At 45.5% G+C, this 17934-nt stretch overlaps 1 protein-coding gene across 2 annotated transcripts in view; it reads left to right on the top strand.

Annotated features, from left to right (window-relative positions):
* Positions 1 to 358: 358 nt before the first annotated feature.
* The window catches only part of ARHGAP4 (Rho GTPase activating protein 4), an 86324-nt gene continuing 68748 nt past the window's right edge, over positions 359 to 17934 (top strand). For both annotated transcript variants that reach the window (XM_069943485.1, XM_069943484.1), the window contains exon 1: positions 359 to 760. In XM_069943485.1, coding sequence (XP_069799586.1) covers positions 700 to 760 — 61 coding nt within the window. In that variant the 5' untranslated portion in view covers positions 359 to 699. The remainder of the gene's footprint in view (positions 761 to 17934) is intronic.

The following is a 17934-nucleotide window of genomic DNA, read 5'->3' as shown; positions in this document are numbered from 1 at the left end:
GCTGCCCCAGGAGGAGGGGGCAGGGGCACCACTGGCACACAGCACATACATGATGCCTATAGACATGTATACAGCCTCCTCTTATCTGTACATTGCTGGGCTTGCTTCATTAATAAATCATTATAGACATGAATAGAAGGGAGGAGCAGTGAGAAAGCAATGCATACAGATCAGCAGGTATAGCACACTGACATATATATATAATATATATATATAGGGTGGAGGATGTCTTGCTAGAGACAGCTGGAGACACACAGATATAGAGACAGACATCAATCTGTGATCACACAGAGACAGCTGAAGAGGAGGAGGAGGAGGAGGGGGGCGGCGCCTGTGTACTCAGCTCTGTGCACTGCTCTCAATGCAGAGGACACTGGCAGCACTGGACACTGGCTGCATCACACTGCACCCTCACGGCGCTGCACAGCTGTGCCAGGGCACTTCCTGCACACATTGCATTGCACACTGGCAGCACTGGGCACAGCACCTCGCCCTGGCACCTATTGGCACAGCATGAAGGTGCAGAGTCCTGTGCTCTGTGACCTGAAGCTGTTGTGTAGTGTCTAAGGTCACCCAGCCTCCCCCAGGACTCATCTGGACCCCAGCACTCAGGGACTGCTAGGAAACCTTGTCTTCTCTGCCCATTCTGAGCTCATGGATGTGAGGTGGTGGCACTGAGTACCAGGCACTGAGGAAAGGATGGCATCTCATGGGAGGCCAAGGAAGGACAGAACTGGAGACTATGAAAGTCAGTTTAAAGGTAAGAAGAGGTGTCACTGAGGGGGGTTGTGAAAGGGTTAAAGCGGATTAGCCTAGAAGGTTTATGAGGAACTTGTATTATGACAGGCTGTGGTTAAGCAGAGAAGTGTAATGCGTTTCCTGAATACTGAACCGTGCTATACATATGATGGCAAAGTCCAGCAATAACCTATGCCTGGTTACTACAGCCAATCCACACATTAGACTGCATTGTCTGTAAATGATAGCCAAGGATGCCATAGAGATGGTGAGGTTCTGTGCCCGCGCAAATGGTCATTTGTCACTTGCCCAAGTTAATAAAACAATCAACGGGTACGATATTTTTTTTTTCCTTTAGGATTCCATTATGCGTCATTGTAGTTGGTACCCAAAATGTTTCCCCTTGTCGTAGACTTTAATGTGCATGGGCACCTTTACTGCTCTGCGCCTCCAGTGCATGGTGCATCTGTCCTGGCTCTGCAGCTCTGGGATTCCTGCACCAGGAGCTGCTGTGGTCGCTGGGGCTTCAAGCTCAAGTATTCCCCCGTCACAGACCACAAGGTCAGATGTGAACGTAGACAAACGTAGCGTATTTTACTATAAAGTTTTTATATCGTACAATGGTTTATTATAATCTATTTGGTGATTCAATTTTACTTAAAAAAAAAAACTTGTATTGTGACACATAAAGCTCCAAATGACAACTGCATTGACAATAGATAGTATTTATAATCTATTACGTGGTTATATATGATCACATTCTGCAAACACTTTATATAGTATACATATTCCTATCATTACGATGGGTAGCTGCCTAGACTCTTGCGGATATAGTTATGTAAATCATGGTGGAATAATAAAAGGGGCCATCATGTTGGTTAGGACTCCTGGAAACCATTGGATAAGCCCCTGTCTTGTCTTTCTTTGAGGCTTTAATGGTGTTTATTAGCTTGTTCATTAGGGGCATCCATCCATCTTGTTACTCCTTGTCTTCTTCCTGCTGAATTGTCTTTGTCAGTGAGTTAGGTCTTCTCCTAGACTGACCAAGATGAGACAAAGCATCAGTCCAGTAACTTATGGTTGGGAAGCTTGGCCGCCTTGGTTTGTTCAAGGACCTCCATCAACTTCTTCAATCTCCTATAATGCCAAGTTCATTGCCAGTGCCTCTGCCCGTATATCAAGACTAAGCAGACACCCATTTATTAGTTGTTCTTGTTGGGGGAAACCATCATTCAACCATAGAGGAATGGGTAACCATAACCGGACATGGCTTGTCCAAGTCAGAGAAGGAAAGGCTCCTAGACAGTGATATCCACCAAGATATCTATTTGCTGTAACGTAATGTATGGACAGTGGTTGTCTTTGAGACAAGCCCATGAAGATGTAGACCATTCTGATTGGTGACATTCTTACATCTGTGAAGATCTTTATTTAGTTGGAGTCATCCCTTGCAGGATTTTTTGTTAAAAGGGTGTACTCACTTATCTCCAATAAGGGGGTTCCCTGTCCCACTGTCAGCTTCATCCATACAGAGAGGAGGCTGCAGTTGTGCGCCACTTTCTTCATGGGTGTTCTATGGGAGTTACGAAAACAGCTGAGTAAGCATGACTGGAGCGAGCTTCACACATGCACAACTACCCCGATTCTGGAGGTAGGTAAGGGACCCAGAGGTAGGATAAGTGTCTATCAGATGTCTATTGTATGTGGCAAATATGCCTAAGGTGGAAATAATCCTTTCACTCTTCTTATGAATAAATTCTTGTCAAGTATACCAAATATCAGAGATTCTATTAACATTCCCTAAGTTTATATAATAAATTCTCAAAAGAATGACATTCTATATTAATAGACAACACCCCTTCATCGTAGAGCAGAAGGTCTTCTAATGTGATAGAAATAGGTGATGGATTGTCTGCTCGTGGTTGTAGGCCAGTCCTAGCTCCAGTCCCATGGCCAATGCCCAATGGATCCTCAAACACATCTAGACTTTTTTGCTCACCACCTGCTGAAGTGTGGAAAAGGGTCCATGTGTGTTCTGAATATGTACATTATGGTTGGGATGATATTATTATCCATTCTAATCTATGAAGTTGCCAGGAAGCATGTGATAGGGTTTAGAAGAACTGTTTCTACTCCATGAGTCCTTAGTAGGACCTCCATGAGTGATCAGTGTTTGGTTTGTCTACCTTATAGTTTACAATGCCCCCTCATCAGGCACGTAAAACCAAAGGAGTCCTCCCTATAGTGTATGTGATATCTTTGTAAAGACTTGGGTTTTAGGTCAGTTTGGCCCTATCCTTCGTCTCCATGGGTGATGTAAACGTTAAGGTCTTCCCCGTCTCCATAGACTCTAAAACCTTTGTAAACAAGGGAGGGAGCATTGGTAAAACAGTCATGCATTCCTTTTCTACAAGAAATAGGAATGTGGACTAGTAAAAACAAAACAAAAACACAGCACTTTTTGTGTGATTCCCTGAACCAGGAGCATGGTTACATTTAGATTTGTGCCGTTACACCCTCTCTGTGCTCCCCATCATGCCAAGCAATAGAGGGATGCCAGAAACTCATTTACATTCTGGATGTAAGGCCTTCTGACTAAAAACTTCAGCCTTCAGATAGGGGAGCAGAATCCACATGATGTAACCTACCTGACCTTTCTCGATATCTTCATTGCAGTCCTGTCACTACATGGATGCAATGCAAATGTCCTAGTCTGCTGCTATGCTCCATCTCGTGTGTCACATGCAGTAAATGTAGTGTATGCCCCAGTCACGGCTGTGTTGACATGAATGAATTAGGAGGAATGACATGTGAGTGAATGAGTCAGGGAAGGCTGGTTTATACATGTGATGGGTTATAAAAGGCCTCAGCTAGTAAATAACTGAGCGCTATTTGTTCAGATGGAGCCTTCAAAGAACTAGGCAGACGTTCATGCATGCAAAATAAATCCGGTTTGGTTTTCTGCTGCTGATATAAAGAATAAAAGACGTACTTCTAATTCCATGCTCAAGACGGTTCTTTCATTGGACACAGCTGGTATTACAAGGGCCTATCAAATAGGAGTTCAATAGCCGCCCAATACTTCTGTCAAAAGGGAAAGGGATGCGACATCTTGAACATTATATGATGCTTCTATCTGGGGGCAATGAGATCACTTGTTGGCTTCTTCAGGCTGTGTAGACTTAGGAAGGAGTCGATTCATTTGGAAAAAGCCAACATATTGTGAGCCACTTGGCCAAACGGGTTTGGGGGCAACAATTGACACTACTAGGTAAAGATGCTGTCTATGGATGAATGAATGGGGGGCACTTAGACTGCATTCACACGTTCCGTGAAATTGTCCATGCACACGGACAAATTTAAAGCCCATTGCTTTGTTTGGGGCTATTCACATGTTTAGTGTTTTCACAGATCTACAATCCGTTCTGTTTAAAAATAGGACATGTCATAACTCTGAACGGATTCCCCATAGAAATCAATGAGATTCGTGCTTTTCACTTATGTACACGGATGTGACATATGTGTTCATCCGTGTAAAACACTGATGAGATGTAATCAATGGAATTTAAAATGCTTAAGGGTGCCTTCACACCTAGCGACTCGCAGCGTAAATTACGTTGCGAGTCGTCTACATATACTACATACACCTGAACGACCGCTGCGTGTATGTAATTCTGCCGGCCCCTTAACCCCTTCAGCTTCCGCCCGCCTCCCGCTCTGTATACATACCTCTCCTCGCTGCACTGGTCCCGGCGTACTGCTCTCCCGCCCGGCCAATCATTGGCTGCAGCAGGGCAACACACTGATTGGCCGGGCGGGAAAGCAGTACGCCAGGACCTGGTGCAGCGAGGAGAGGTAATGTATACAGTGGAGTGGGAGGCGGGTGGCAGCTGAAGGGGTTAAGGGGCCGGCAGAATTACACACACGCAGCGGTTGTTCAGACCTCTGCGTGTATGTAGTGAAAGTGATCTGCCAGGATCTAGACGACTCGCAGTGTAATTTACGCTGCGAGTTGCTAGGTGTGAAGGCACCCTTAAACAGATCTGTGAAAAACATAGACACAGATGCAAAACGGATGACAACGCGAGCGGTTTTGCGTGGAGCACGGAATTAGCTAGCTGACTACATTCACGGACCAGGAAAAACACTGAACATGTGAATGCAGCCTTATTGGGGGTAAATGCAGGCCCAATTCAAGAATAAAAGGGACCCCTGGGCAATTATTGTAAGCCCACGTCATTCTACCACGCAGTGCCCAAATAATAGTATACTGCATGCTGTTTATGGGCTCCAATGATGTTGGTTTGGTAGCTGAGAACAAAGTTGCTTGCTGCACAGTCGTATCTGGTAGAGGTGCCCATAGATGGTGAAAGACCATGGGAAAATGCCCCTTTTGCCCCTGTTATAGTCCAGCAATGTGTAGAATTTTTATGGGGAAGTCGTGGTTGCTGAAGATTGGGGTATGAGAGGCATACATACTGCATGTGCAGCCGTGCAGGGGCTGTGAGGGTTGGCAGTCAAGTGCCCCGCTGCTTTGTAGTTAGCACCATATCCCTGATCATAGAGAATGAGTCGACTGTCACATGACAGCTGCTTTATTCCCCACTAGAGAGTTTTAGATCAACTCCTGGGGAGCAATACATCCATACCATGTTTTTCAGTCTGTCTGTGTCCACCCCTTAGGGGCTTGATTGATATTTATGTGTAAAATATGAAATGCAATAATACTACAGTGACAGATAAAGGCCGTGACTGCTACTGACCAGTTTCATCAAGATCTTATTGAGGAACTGGTCTTTGAAACCAAGCAAAAATATCCTGCCAGTACATTAGGGACTTTTGTGAGAGTGCGGGACACAATGCGATTCTCGAATTCTGCCCAGTTTACTTCAGCCTTGTGAAAATGTCCCTTTCTGTCTATAATCTGTAAGACGCTGTTCCCAGTCACTTCAAAAACATCTCAAGGCAAAATTCAAAAACTTGGATCACTCCAGCTAAAGCCTATCCAAAGGAATGGCATTGTATTAAATAACCAGGTGGTGGTATTGGAGAAATTGGTCTGAATCGGGCAAATTGTAAATGTCCAGGACTCCTAAACTAACTCTGAAGTTCTCTGGAAGTGTTCATATGATATCCTACATTTTTGAGAGTGGTCAGATTGGTATGTGTAAGTCCAGAGGTTTGTTCAGAAGAAAGCGATGTGTTACATTGGAAAACTAGGACTTCTCCTATGAATCATACTTGGCGCAGTGAGTTCCTAGTTATAGCTACGGTTGAGTCACTTGGACATGTTACATGAAAATATTTGGTTCGGGCTAGGTATTATTTTTTTCTTAGGTTTACTGGAAATTTTATTGTTGACACTTGTGCCTACGGAGATTCCGAAGAAGTCAAGCCAGTAGTATAAAAACCTAAAATAGAATATACAGTAGGTGGTAAGAGAATATTTGCTGTCTTTTATGGCTACATTTTCACAGGGGAGCCTTCAGTTTACAAGGTTTCAATTACAGTCCCATTCCGTAAATAATCATTGGCTGGAGGGGTCTCTCCATCCTCATATGCCATTGATTGTCATACTTGCCCACTCTGACCATGGGCTGCACTTTAGAGGCCATCATAGCCACTTACTAACCTGGTCCTTAAAGGAATTTTTTGGAATGGGGCCCCTAGCCAGACTCATGAGTACTACAGGACTGTGTTTTGTGGCATTTTTCATCGCTTCTGGTTCAATTTTTGGGTCATGGCAGTTTTGCAAAACGAAATGTCCCTGATTCCAATATCCATAGCATAGCAGATAAGTTGATAGCTGGGGTCAGACCACTGGGATCCCCATGATCCTGAGAATGAGAACGCAATTGCCCCACAAGGAATGGACAGCAACCACTCCATTCATTCTCTTTGGGGCCATTGGAGGCTTCCAAGAATGGAACACAGAATCACTCTGCAGCCACATAGAAAGTGAATAGAGCGTCGGCAGATGCGGCATGCACTCCATTCATGGGGGTCAGTTTGGTCCCTGTTCTTGGTATCTATGGGTGACCTTGTTTTTGAAACCCCTGCGACCAGCCTGTTATAACAAGCATTCGTTTGGGAAGGAGTCTGCAGGATCATTAAGAAAGTGACGAATGTCTCCATAGAACTTACCCCTGCTCTTTTTCTCCTGCATCATGGCTCGATCCCGACACATCAGTATAAAGCATCACTGTTGAGGTGCTTGGTGATGGCGGCTAGGGCCTGCATCCCTTTGCTGTGGAAAAGGGACACAGCAGCTACCATTTTGGCTGTCCAAGGTGAACGACCTGTTACATATGGCGGATTTGACATCTTCCATTCATTACACTAACACCAAATTTACGGCTACATGGCTCCCCTGGATGGAATTAAAAAACTCACAAGAATACCTTGCACTATTGAGCAGGGCCAATCCAGGTTGATGACATTTGACCGCTTCTGGAGAGAAGCTCACTGCCGGGGAGACGGGTGTGGGCTCCCGGTCCAACGTCCCTCCCAATGCCTGGTCCCCTGTACTCCCCCCCCCCCCCCCCCCCCCCTTTTCTTTTTTAATCTCCCCTCTCTTTTCTCTTCCTGGCCACACTTTCCCTTTCTCCTTCTTTTTTTCACTTTTCTTTTTCCTGGGTCCTAGTGACCTTTCTACGCTGCTACTTTCTACCATGCGTATTTCTGTTGATGGGGTCGGTCTCCCCGTTGGGAGGCCGAATCTCTCTGGTACAATAAAATGGATGAAGTCCCGGAAGGGGGGCGATGATGGCCTTTCTGCTCGCATGTGCTACCATGATAAGTTCATGTTTACTTTCTCTGCCAAGTGTTCCATTGTTGTTGACATTGTTTGTCGCCTATTGGAGAGTTTGCTCAGTGATTTGCCTTTTCTTTTTGGACCATGTACTGTGGTCGTCAGTGTGGGGGGGAGGCTTTGTTGTCGCCTCCACTCTTTTGTGGATTTCTAAATAAAGAATTTAAAAATAAAATAAAATAGTCAAATAGGGCCTTTTACACGGGCCGATTATCGTACAATAAATTATAAAATCGTTCAAATTTGAGCCATAGTCTGGTACAAATGCAGCAACTATTATACAACAAACGAATAGTTGTTCATATGTCGTTGATCGCATCTTTTGAGGTGACCTCAAAATCATTGTTAATCGTCTGCAAGCCTTTGAGTGTAAATACTGGTTCAGTCGTTCGCAGAGTTCAGTATTATATTACAATCGCATTAATGATTTTTCATAGTGATTTATCTTTTCGTCTAATTGGGCTTCAATACTAGACTAAAAGCAATTTTTTTCAGACAATTGAAACCTCCGAAGTCTGATCGAGTCAGTATAGTATGATTGTGCAATGATTGTCTTTGTGCCTCTTATTACTACATGTTGCAAACTTAGAGACCTTGGTTTATCGCTCCGACAGATCACTATACACAGGCCGAGATGTCTGCCCTATTCAGTGCTGCACATCCCAGTGGTTGAGAGACCAATGACGAACTGGAATGACTGCAAGAGGTGGAGACGTATGCACTAACAGAAGAATGGCGTCACATGCCTAGGGCGTTTAATAGTGTCTACACAAACCATCATAGGGCATCTGCCTGACTTTAAAGGGGTTATCCAGTGCTACAAAAACATGGCCACTTTTCCCCCTACTGTTGTCTCCAGTTCAGGTGCAGTTTGCACTTAAAGGGGTTATCCAGCGTGGGGGCACTTTTTTGGGGGGACCGGGGAGGAGGTGGCTGAAATTAAAGACGTCCACTTACGTCCCCGGTTCCAGCGACTGGTCCCGCATCACGGCGCTCCGGTCCCCGGTTCCCGGCCGCTTTCTGGTGTCTGACGCCGCCCGAGACGCTACGTCTCGGGGCTGCTCAGCAACTCTGTGAAGGAGGCGGGATCCGAGCGGACTTCAAACGGATCCCGCCTCCTTCACTGAGTGGCTGAGTGGCCCTGAGACGTAGCGTCTCGAGCGGCGTCAGACACCAGGAAGCGGCCGGGAACCGGGCACCGGAGCGTCGTGATGCGGGACCCGCCGTTGGAAACGGGAAGGTAAGTGGACGTCTTTTATTTCAGCCACCTCCTCCCTGGTTCCCCCCAAAAAGTGCCCCCACGCTGGAGCACCCCTTTAAGCTCCATTTACTTCAATAGAGCTGAGTTTCAAAACCCCACCCAAACTGGAGACAACAGTAGGGGGAAAGTGGCCATGTTTTTGTAGCGCTGGATAACCCCTTTAAGTTCTAAGCAGGATGTCCAGCTACAGGTGTTCCATTGACCTCATGCCACCACTTTTAAAGGCAATGTATGTACTGCATACTACTGGGTACAGCTATATGCATTGTTCTATTGACTAACATTTTCTCTACTCCACATGGTGTTGCAGTACCACACACAGCATCAAGAGGATTGACTATTCATTCTGCCGATTAGTAGGGATCTTGGGGGTCATGTTACACAGGGCAATCTCCAGGAGCTCCTCATTCCCCGCTCGCTGCCGGCGCTATCACATGCACCAACAGCAAGCAGGTAAGTGCAGGTTGGGGGCTTGGAGAGCTGCTGGAGGGCTCCGGGGAGCCAATAGGAGATAGCAGCAGTCTGCTACCACCGACCCTATTACATGGAGAAATGGCAGCAGATCGCTGCTATGCTCCTCGTTTCTCTTTCAACATGTTGAAAGACGTTAAAAGACAACAATCAGCCGACATCCTGCATGATGGCCGATCATTGCCTTCTATTACACAAATACGGCTGATAATCACTTCATGTAATAGGGCCTTAACTCTGTACCCTTGACTTTGGATAATCTGTGTAGTAAACTTCACGGGCATAGAAGGCTTCTGCGTTAAAGAAGCTGGGTCAGAAACTTAGGGTATGTGCATACTTCAGAAAAGCAACGTAAAACCTGTTGCAAAATCCGTCACTTGAGGACTGTGGCGGGCATGTGCGTCTCCGCCCGTGTTATAGCCTCCATTCTGTGCACGGGCAGATTCTGTCGTCCGTCTAAAGAATGAACACGTTGGATTTTACGTCGCTTTTCCGAAGTGTGCACATAACCTTACACAGCGATAGACCATCCTAAGTATGCTAAGAATATACCATTGAAATTTTATTAGGTACACTCCTTTTTTTCCCCCCAATAATGCCATTGATTGCATATTTGTGTTGGATAATTCAGAAGCTTCCACACTGACGATATATATTAATTTTAAAGGTGAAAAAATGGAAAGAAGGAATGTGACTGTCCACATATTTTGCTGTTCTGCAAGTGTAAACAGGCATTGCCTACCAGTAGAACATATTTTTCCTTCTAGGTGACAAGCTCTACCCAATACTTATGAATAATGTCATTGATGGCCTGCAGGAAGCGTGTGTCATGAACAATTTTTGGTTAAAGGGATCTGATCTGTGTTGCTTAATTGCATGTGTTCGCAGCGTCGGGGGTGGGGGATGTGTGCTGGGGTTAGAAGCTGGGTAAACATTCTGCATGTATTTCCCACACCCCTTTTGATTATAGTTTAAAAGCCTGGAGCAGAACTTTGAACTCTGGCAATGTCATATTTTACACCTTCAATCTTATCAACCTTTCTTAAGCTGACCAGCCAGGGAAATATAATTTAAAGGGTTATTCAAACCAAAAACTTTTTTCTATAGTTAAAAAGCCCATCCATCGGTCAACATATTGCTCAAAGCAAGTAATTATGTGTTTTGAGCTGTTTTCTAGTTCTTTCCACTAACTCACCCCCTCTGGACACAAAAAAGGAGCTAAACTGAGTATACTCCGTCCTGCTCCCTGTTTCTGGCTCCCACGTTTAAGGATGTAGAACATGTGTCCTCCCTGTCTTCACTGGGCTGGGTTAGTGATTGTAACCCTGCTTAAAATGCTTGGTGAGTAAGACCAGTTAGGTTTGGGAGTATTTAATTTTTATTAGCTCTTGGGTGGAATACCCCTTTAATGTAACATGGGATTTGTCAGAAATATGATAAATGCTTTGGACTTGTAAGAATGCAAAGAGAATTTTGTAAAGCAAAAAGTGAAACTTAACAGTTGCTTGCAGTGTACCAGTCACTTTAAAAAGACATATGACATATAGAGATGTGAAAAGTTTTGATCAGCCAGGGTCCGGGTGTTCAGACCCCAATCAATCCCTGGAATGAACGGGGAGAGAAGTGTGCAGTAAAGCTTTTCAGTTCACTTTAATAGGAGCTGGGGCTTCCCTCTACATAGGGAGCAGAACCAGTTGTTGCTGGATCCATTCTCCCTGTAGTGTAGGTATCGATCAGCTTGTTGGCCAATCAACTATTGATCTATTAATTCATTTATCCCAGTCAACTCTTGCTGAACATGCGTTTGGCAAGATTGAGCAGATTGATATAGAATTTACAGATTACTATTATAACTCTGCTCTTTTGAAGCTTAGAAGTCCAAGGGGTGGTCCTATTCACCGATCACCAGTCTCTGAGGCTGTCATCCACTGCATTGCCAAACCTCCACTTCCATTACAAATCTGCACTAAAGCCCCTTACATGGGGCGACTGTAAAGAGCAAACAAGTGCTGTCACCGCTATCACATGCGGCAGCAGCGAGCGAGAGCAAGGATGGGGCCGCGGAGAGGTGCGAGGGGGCTGCCTGGGTGATCACTTGATTGTCAGGGCAGCCCATGGCATATAGCAGCGGTTTGCCACCGCCGCTCCTATTCCACGGAGCGACAGCAGCAGATCGCTGCTATATGAGCCGTTCGTCTTTCAATATGGTAAAAGACAAACGACTACAACGATCAGCCAACATCGTTCATGTCGGCTGATTGTTGTGTCCTATTACACAGGACGATTATCGGCCAAATACAGATGATAATCGCTCATGTAATAGGGCCTTAAGGGTCATGGAATGAGTATAGGAAGGGTAAAGGCTTTATTCAAACAACGCGTTTCTAGGTCATTCCGACCTCTCCTTCATGCTTGGTTTGGCCTATAAGTGCACCACAATGTAAACTATACAGCAGCCTGAGATTTACCCATTTTTTATCTTCATGAGTTTTGTGCCTTATGTTTGCACAACCTGCCAAGGTGAGTGAGTTTTCGTAGAGGTAATTAGTTCACCTACATCTGGTACAAGGTCCCTGGATTATGGAGTGCCTCTTTTTTTTGTCGATCCACTGGACTCAATCCGAGTCAGCAGAAGCATAAATGAATAAATTATTAGTTCTGCTGAACTTTATTTCCACAAATATGTATATAAATCTGCTCAGCTCTTTTTGCTCTATAACAGCAGCAGATTTTAACATTTTTTTTCCCTCAAATATGAGACCCTTAAGGGGTCAAAATATGCACCCTTGTCTATGTATAGCTGTTTTATATATTTTTTATGGTGTCCCTGATGGTTTTTTTTTTTTTTTTATTCTGCCTATCTCTGAACATCCACTTTATGTGTGTGACACAGCTGTTGAATTTAGGGAAATTAACAGGAAGTGACACATATAGTTCCTTTGATTTGCTTCACTTGTACTTACACAACTCCCTGATAACTTCTAATGTAGATTATAGCAACATTTTGTTTTTTTTATAAAACTGAACTTTTTCTGAAAAAATAATATAATGTAGTAATTTCATGAACCTTAAGTGAAGCAAAACAGAGGACTACCTTTCAAGAGACGCTTGATCTGTTAATTCTTTGCCTGTTGGGCCATTCACTCAATCTTCCTTTTATCTCCAAACTGTTGGAACGCCTGGTCTATTCCCGCCTAACCCGCTACCTCTCTGACAACTCTCTCCTTGACCCCCTTCAGTCCGGTTTCCGTCCTCACCACTCTACCGAAACTGCCCTGCTCATTCTCTTGGATCTATCTGCAGCTTTTGACACTGTAAACCACCAGCTCCTCCTCTCCATGCTCCGCTCTATCCGCCTCAAGGACTCTGCTCTTTCCTGGTTTTCCTCCTATCTCTCTGACCGCTCCTTTAGTGTATCACTTTCTGGCTCCACCTCATCTTCTCTCCCCCTTACAGTTGGGGTTCCTCAGGGATCAGTCCTGGGTCCTCTCCTTTTCTCACTTTACACTTTACCCATTGGACAAATCATCAGCAAGTTTGGTTTTCAGTACCATCTCTATGCTGATGATACCCAGCTATATACCTCCTCCCCTGATATCACCCCTGCTCTTCTACAGAACACCAGTAACTGTCTGTCTGCCGTCTCTAACGCTATGTACTCCCTATTCCTAAAACTAAACCTTGCTAAGACTGAGCTTCTTGTATTCCCTCCCTCTGCTAACCGCCCCCCCCACCTGACATCTCCATCTCTGTCTGTGGTGCAACCATAGCCCCTATACAACAAGCCCGCTGCCTTGGGGTTATGTTTGACTCAGATCTGTCCTTCACTCCTAATATTAAATCTCTTTCACGTTCCTGTAATCTGCATCTAAAAAACCTCTCTAAAATCCGTCCCTTCCTTACTGTTGAATCTGCTAAAACTCTTATTGTCACTCTGATCCATTTCCGTCTTGACTACTGCAATTCCCTACTAATCGGCCATCCTTCCTCTAAACTTTCCTCTCTCCAGTCCATTCTCAATGCAGCGGCCAGGCTCATCCCCATGTCCAGCCGCTATACCGATGCCTCCCCCCTTTGCCAGTCACTACACTGGCACCCTATTAAACACAGGATACAATATAAAGTCCTCCTGCTCACCCATAAAGCTCTCCTTAGTGCTGCACCTCCCTATATCTCCTCCCTCATCTCTGTCTACCGCCCTACCCGTGCCCTACGCTCCTCTAATGACTTACGACTAATATCCACCTTGATCCGCACCTCTCACTCCCGTCTCCAGGACTTCACCCGAGCTGCACCAGTTCTATGGAATGCATTACCCAAGACTGTCAGACTCCCCTCCAATACCCAAAGCTTCAAACGTGCCCTCAAAACACATCTGTTCAATCAGGCTTACCAGGTTCCCTAATCTTGACTGCTACCCTCACCCACCCCCCCCCCCCCCACACACACAAACGCGCGCGCGCGCACACACACACATACATACACACACCAAGCATTTAAGCACTTAGACCTGTGCATGCAGGCACTGGCTGGTGACAGGTTCGCCCACCCTCACCTGCACTGCCTTATTTATAAAGATGGCTGGACCATAAGAACAATGATGGACTTTGCCCCTCTGCCATTTTGTCTCGCACCCCTCACGTTTGATCTCACTCCTCATGTATGGATAATTATATGTATATCTCTGTAATGTCTATTTTTTGTCTATATATGTACCCCCAGAATGTTAAAGTGCTGCGGAATCTGTTGGCGCTATATAAATAAAAATTATTATTATTATTATTAAGAGACGCTTGATATGTCAATGCTTTGCCTGTTGGGCCATTCACTCAGGATGAACCCGTAACAATCAATGATCGGCTTCCAGAAAGAAGTTGTCTTAAAGGTTTTTTTTCCCCCCACATTTAAGTATCTGACCACTAGGAGGCTCCACTGCTGTGCTTGTAAGAAAACAGCGGTCTTGAGTGCCCTACTGCTTCATTCAATTGGATAGCTTAAACAAAAACAGTTGAGTACTGCAAACTTGCTCCCCCCCACCATTACAAAACAGGTCATACAGTTGGTTCCGCACCAAGGCGGAAACGAACCAACAGCAGGACAAAGAAAAATTATAAAACTTTTGAACTAATAGAATCCAGCGCAAAATAATATCTAAATATAATAACACGATTAGTCAGGGCAAGCTATACCCCCTCCATCTTCAATGTAACAGACTTCTCTTCTTCAGGACCAATCTGGGTGGCTTCCTCCTCCTCCGAACCTGCATCAGCTTTTTTTGATGGCCAGTACATCCATGTTGGTGAAGACAAGATGGTGCACCAGGCATCTGGATATGTGGTGCCAACCTGCAGGTTTAGAGTTGGCATATACAGCATCACCTCCACAGGTTGTGGAGCATGGCTGCTCTAGGTATTTGTGGCCTCCAAGTAAGGGTTGATTAAGAGATATGTTTACTCCTCTTATATAACTACTATTTTTTTTTCTGGTTCCAAAAAACTCTCCCACAGGTCCTTGTTAAGTCTGTGTATACACAAGGCATCAGAGGTTTTTCCATCAATAACGTCACTTTACTATGTTATCGAATCACAATGTCAGCGTAGGCGGTCTGTCATTGGGTCAGGCCACAGTACATTACAACCTGGGTGGGGCCTATATCAGAAAAAAGTTATTTTTGATGGTGCAATCCTTGATCAGCACTGTGCTGCGTGACAAGAGTATCTGCTGCAGGAAGGTAGTACACAGATGAGCGGTTTAAAGGAAGTGACATGGTTTATGGTTAGGGAACATGTTGTTGGCACGCTGCCACTAGCTGACTTTTTCTTAATGTGTGGTTATGTTGCGGACTGTTAAGTAACTGTGTTGGTGCAAAAGTAGAACCTATATTTGTGCCTGCAGTCATATACTTAGCTTATAGGTTAGGGTGCTCACCACCAGTCAAAACTGGTTTCACTGCATTGCGTCTTGAAGAACCTATCAAGACTACCACTAGTGTAGAGAATAGTGGTCATGTGAATGTGGTGGTGAGCAGTGGAGAACATATCACTTATGCAGCCGGTTCAGCTGCACAAGGGCCCAGGCCAACAGAGGGACCCGCCAGTCTCGGATTTTGCAGTGGTGCAATGCTCCTGTCCTGCTCCGGGACGAGCGCACCAGTGACGTCACCTATCGGTTGGCGATCGCAGCATCGGGCATCCTGATGACCTGGAGGACCACTGGGAGGATGGGTGGCAGCCAGAATGTGTAGTGTGTGAGAATGGGGGGCAGCAGGATGGGTAGTGTGTGTGAGAATGGGGGGGGGGGGGGGCAGCCAGGATGGGTAGTGTGTGTGGGGATGGGGGACAGCTAGGATGGGTAGTGTGTGTGTGGGCATGGGGGGGCAGCCAGGATAGGTAGTGTGTGTGGGGATGGGGGGCAGCTAGGATGGGTAGTGTGTGTGGGGATGCGGGGGCAGCCAGGATGGGTAGTGTGTGTGGGGATGCGGGGGCAAGCCAGGATGGGTAGTGTGTGGGGGGGGCAGCCAGGATGGGTAGTGTGTGTGGGGGGCAGCTAGGATGGGTAGTGTGTGTGTGTGGGGGACAGCCAGGATGGGTAGTGTGTGTAGGGATGGAGGGGGGGGGCAGCCGGGATGGGGGGGGGGGGCGCAGCCACGATGGGTAGTGTGTGGGGATGGGGGGCAGCCAGGAATGTGGTGGCATGGTTTGATTATGGGGGGGGGGGGGGGGGCAGGCAAATTTTTTGCACAGGGGCCCTATACAGTCTGTGTCCGCTCCTGGTGGTGAGATGACCATCAGTCCTATTAACCGTGAATAGAGCAGCTGCCATTCATTCGCAAGGGGACCACCATACTCTTGATCTGCGGGAGTCCCCCCCCCCAAAAAAAATAATACGTGTTTTTGCCTATCCTGTGTATAGGCAATACTTATTGCTAACAGGTCCTTTTTAATTGTTAGACATTGAAAAATAAAAGAAACAGCATACATTTACATTACTTATCTTTATACTGATCTTGATTTACACCCTGTATTATAGCCAAGAGCTTAGTTTCACAATTCTGCAGACTTCAGAGCTAAACTCCTACAACATTCCTTCCTTTGAAAAGTTTATCCTTCACAACCATTACATATAGTGAAACTTCTTTGAGACGACCACCGAAAATAATAATAATAATATATTGTGGAACAGAAAATCTGTCACTGGAAATCTAGTAATTGGGATAAAGGGGTGGCCTCAAGGAGTTGATCTTTTGGAGCTGTTTTACCTTGTACAAAAAAAAATAACTAAAAGCTTCAAGAGTTCAGCTTAGCTACAACAATTATGCTGACCACATACCCTTGCCTGTTTTATACTACAACCAGCAGAATTGTAATTACAGCTCTGACCTGCAATTTGTGATCAGTAGAAGATAAGTTCCACAAAGTATGTAGAGTCATGTAATCTTTTCAGAATAAGTATAAATGCAGTGTGAGGTGGTACATGTATATTGGTTTTAGATACTTTTGTGCTTCCAGTCCTTTGTATTTGTATTAGTTATTAGTGTCTCGTGAATTGTCTCTTATAGTTTATGGTCTTGATGGGGTGATGCAGTACGGTTATTGCTCTGTCTGCTGTACAGACCTGTGAGGGGCCGTCTATGATCAGCGCTGATCCTTATCTGTTCTGTACAGGATCTTGTCCCACTTCTCAGAAGCTGTGTATCGGCCTACAGCTTCCTCTCTAGTTGCATGGTACTGCTTGCAGACGTTTACGGTCTCAGAGCAAAGTATCATGTAATAATTGCCTCATCGCCTAGAGAATGCTAATCACACCCTTTTGCTTCCATCCTAGCTATATACATACACTATCACACACCTTACCAGATTTCCTGACAGACTAAAAGGTAACGTGTCACCCCCCCCCCCCCCCCCCCCCAGTTGAGCACAACTTCCAACAACACTTCCACAGATGAACCCGCCTTGGCCCATTTACTTGCCATGGCACTGTCCTGTCTGGGTCAGTGATTGACTGAGTGGATTAGCTTTCTTTCCTGCCCACTGCTGTCATTACTATTGCACAGTAAACACAGGACAGTTTGTTTCACTGATTTTGCATCACATCACCCCAATATGTATTTTATACTAGCTGATGATGCCCAAATCTCCACCGTAAACCCTGGCCCTCCATTACGTTATTGCCGCATAGGCCTAGACCTTTAGGCTAGCCCGTTTCAATAGCCATTAATGAAGTAGGGCCTAGACGGTTATGACGTCACTGAGGGGCAGGGTCTATGGCACCCTTGTGGGCAGGGCTAAGTGGTGCAGTCGAGAAGCCCCACCCAGGGGGCACAATCCGCAGATGATAAATGATCACTTTTAACTGGAACAAGCACCATGACATATGATATAAAATAAGTTATGGCAAGTGCGACCCCAAGTTACTCAAACAAGAATCATGCACCAAAATCTTGCCCCATTTAGGCAATGCCTCTTTTAACAATGGTGTGTCCCTTTTTTCAGACCCTGTTTAAAAGCATCTAAAAAAAAAGTGAAGTACACGGACGGTGTTCTGCAGACTGGATTTTTGGAGCTCTGCACTGCATGAACTTTTAAACAGTATCGGAGCTCCCAACACCATAATTAATCATCCCGCAGGGAACTCCCAAGGTCCAGTCCGCAGA

This window comes from Dendropsophus ebraccatus, chromosome 10 (genome assembly GCF_027789765.1).
Source record: "Dendropsophus ebraccatus isolate aDenEbr1 chromosome 10, aDenEbr1.pat, whole genome shotgun sequence".
NCBI lineage: Eukaryota > Metazoa > Chordata > Amphibia > Anura > Hylidae > Dendropsophus > Dendropsophus ebraccatus.
This window is presented reverse-complemented; position numbering and strand designations above follow the sequence as displayed.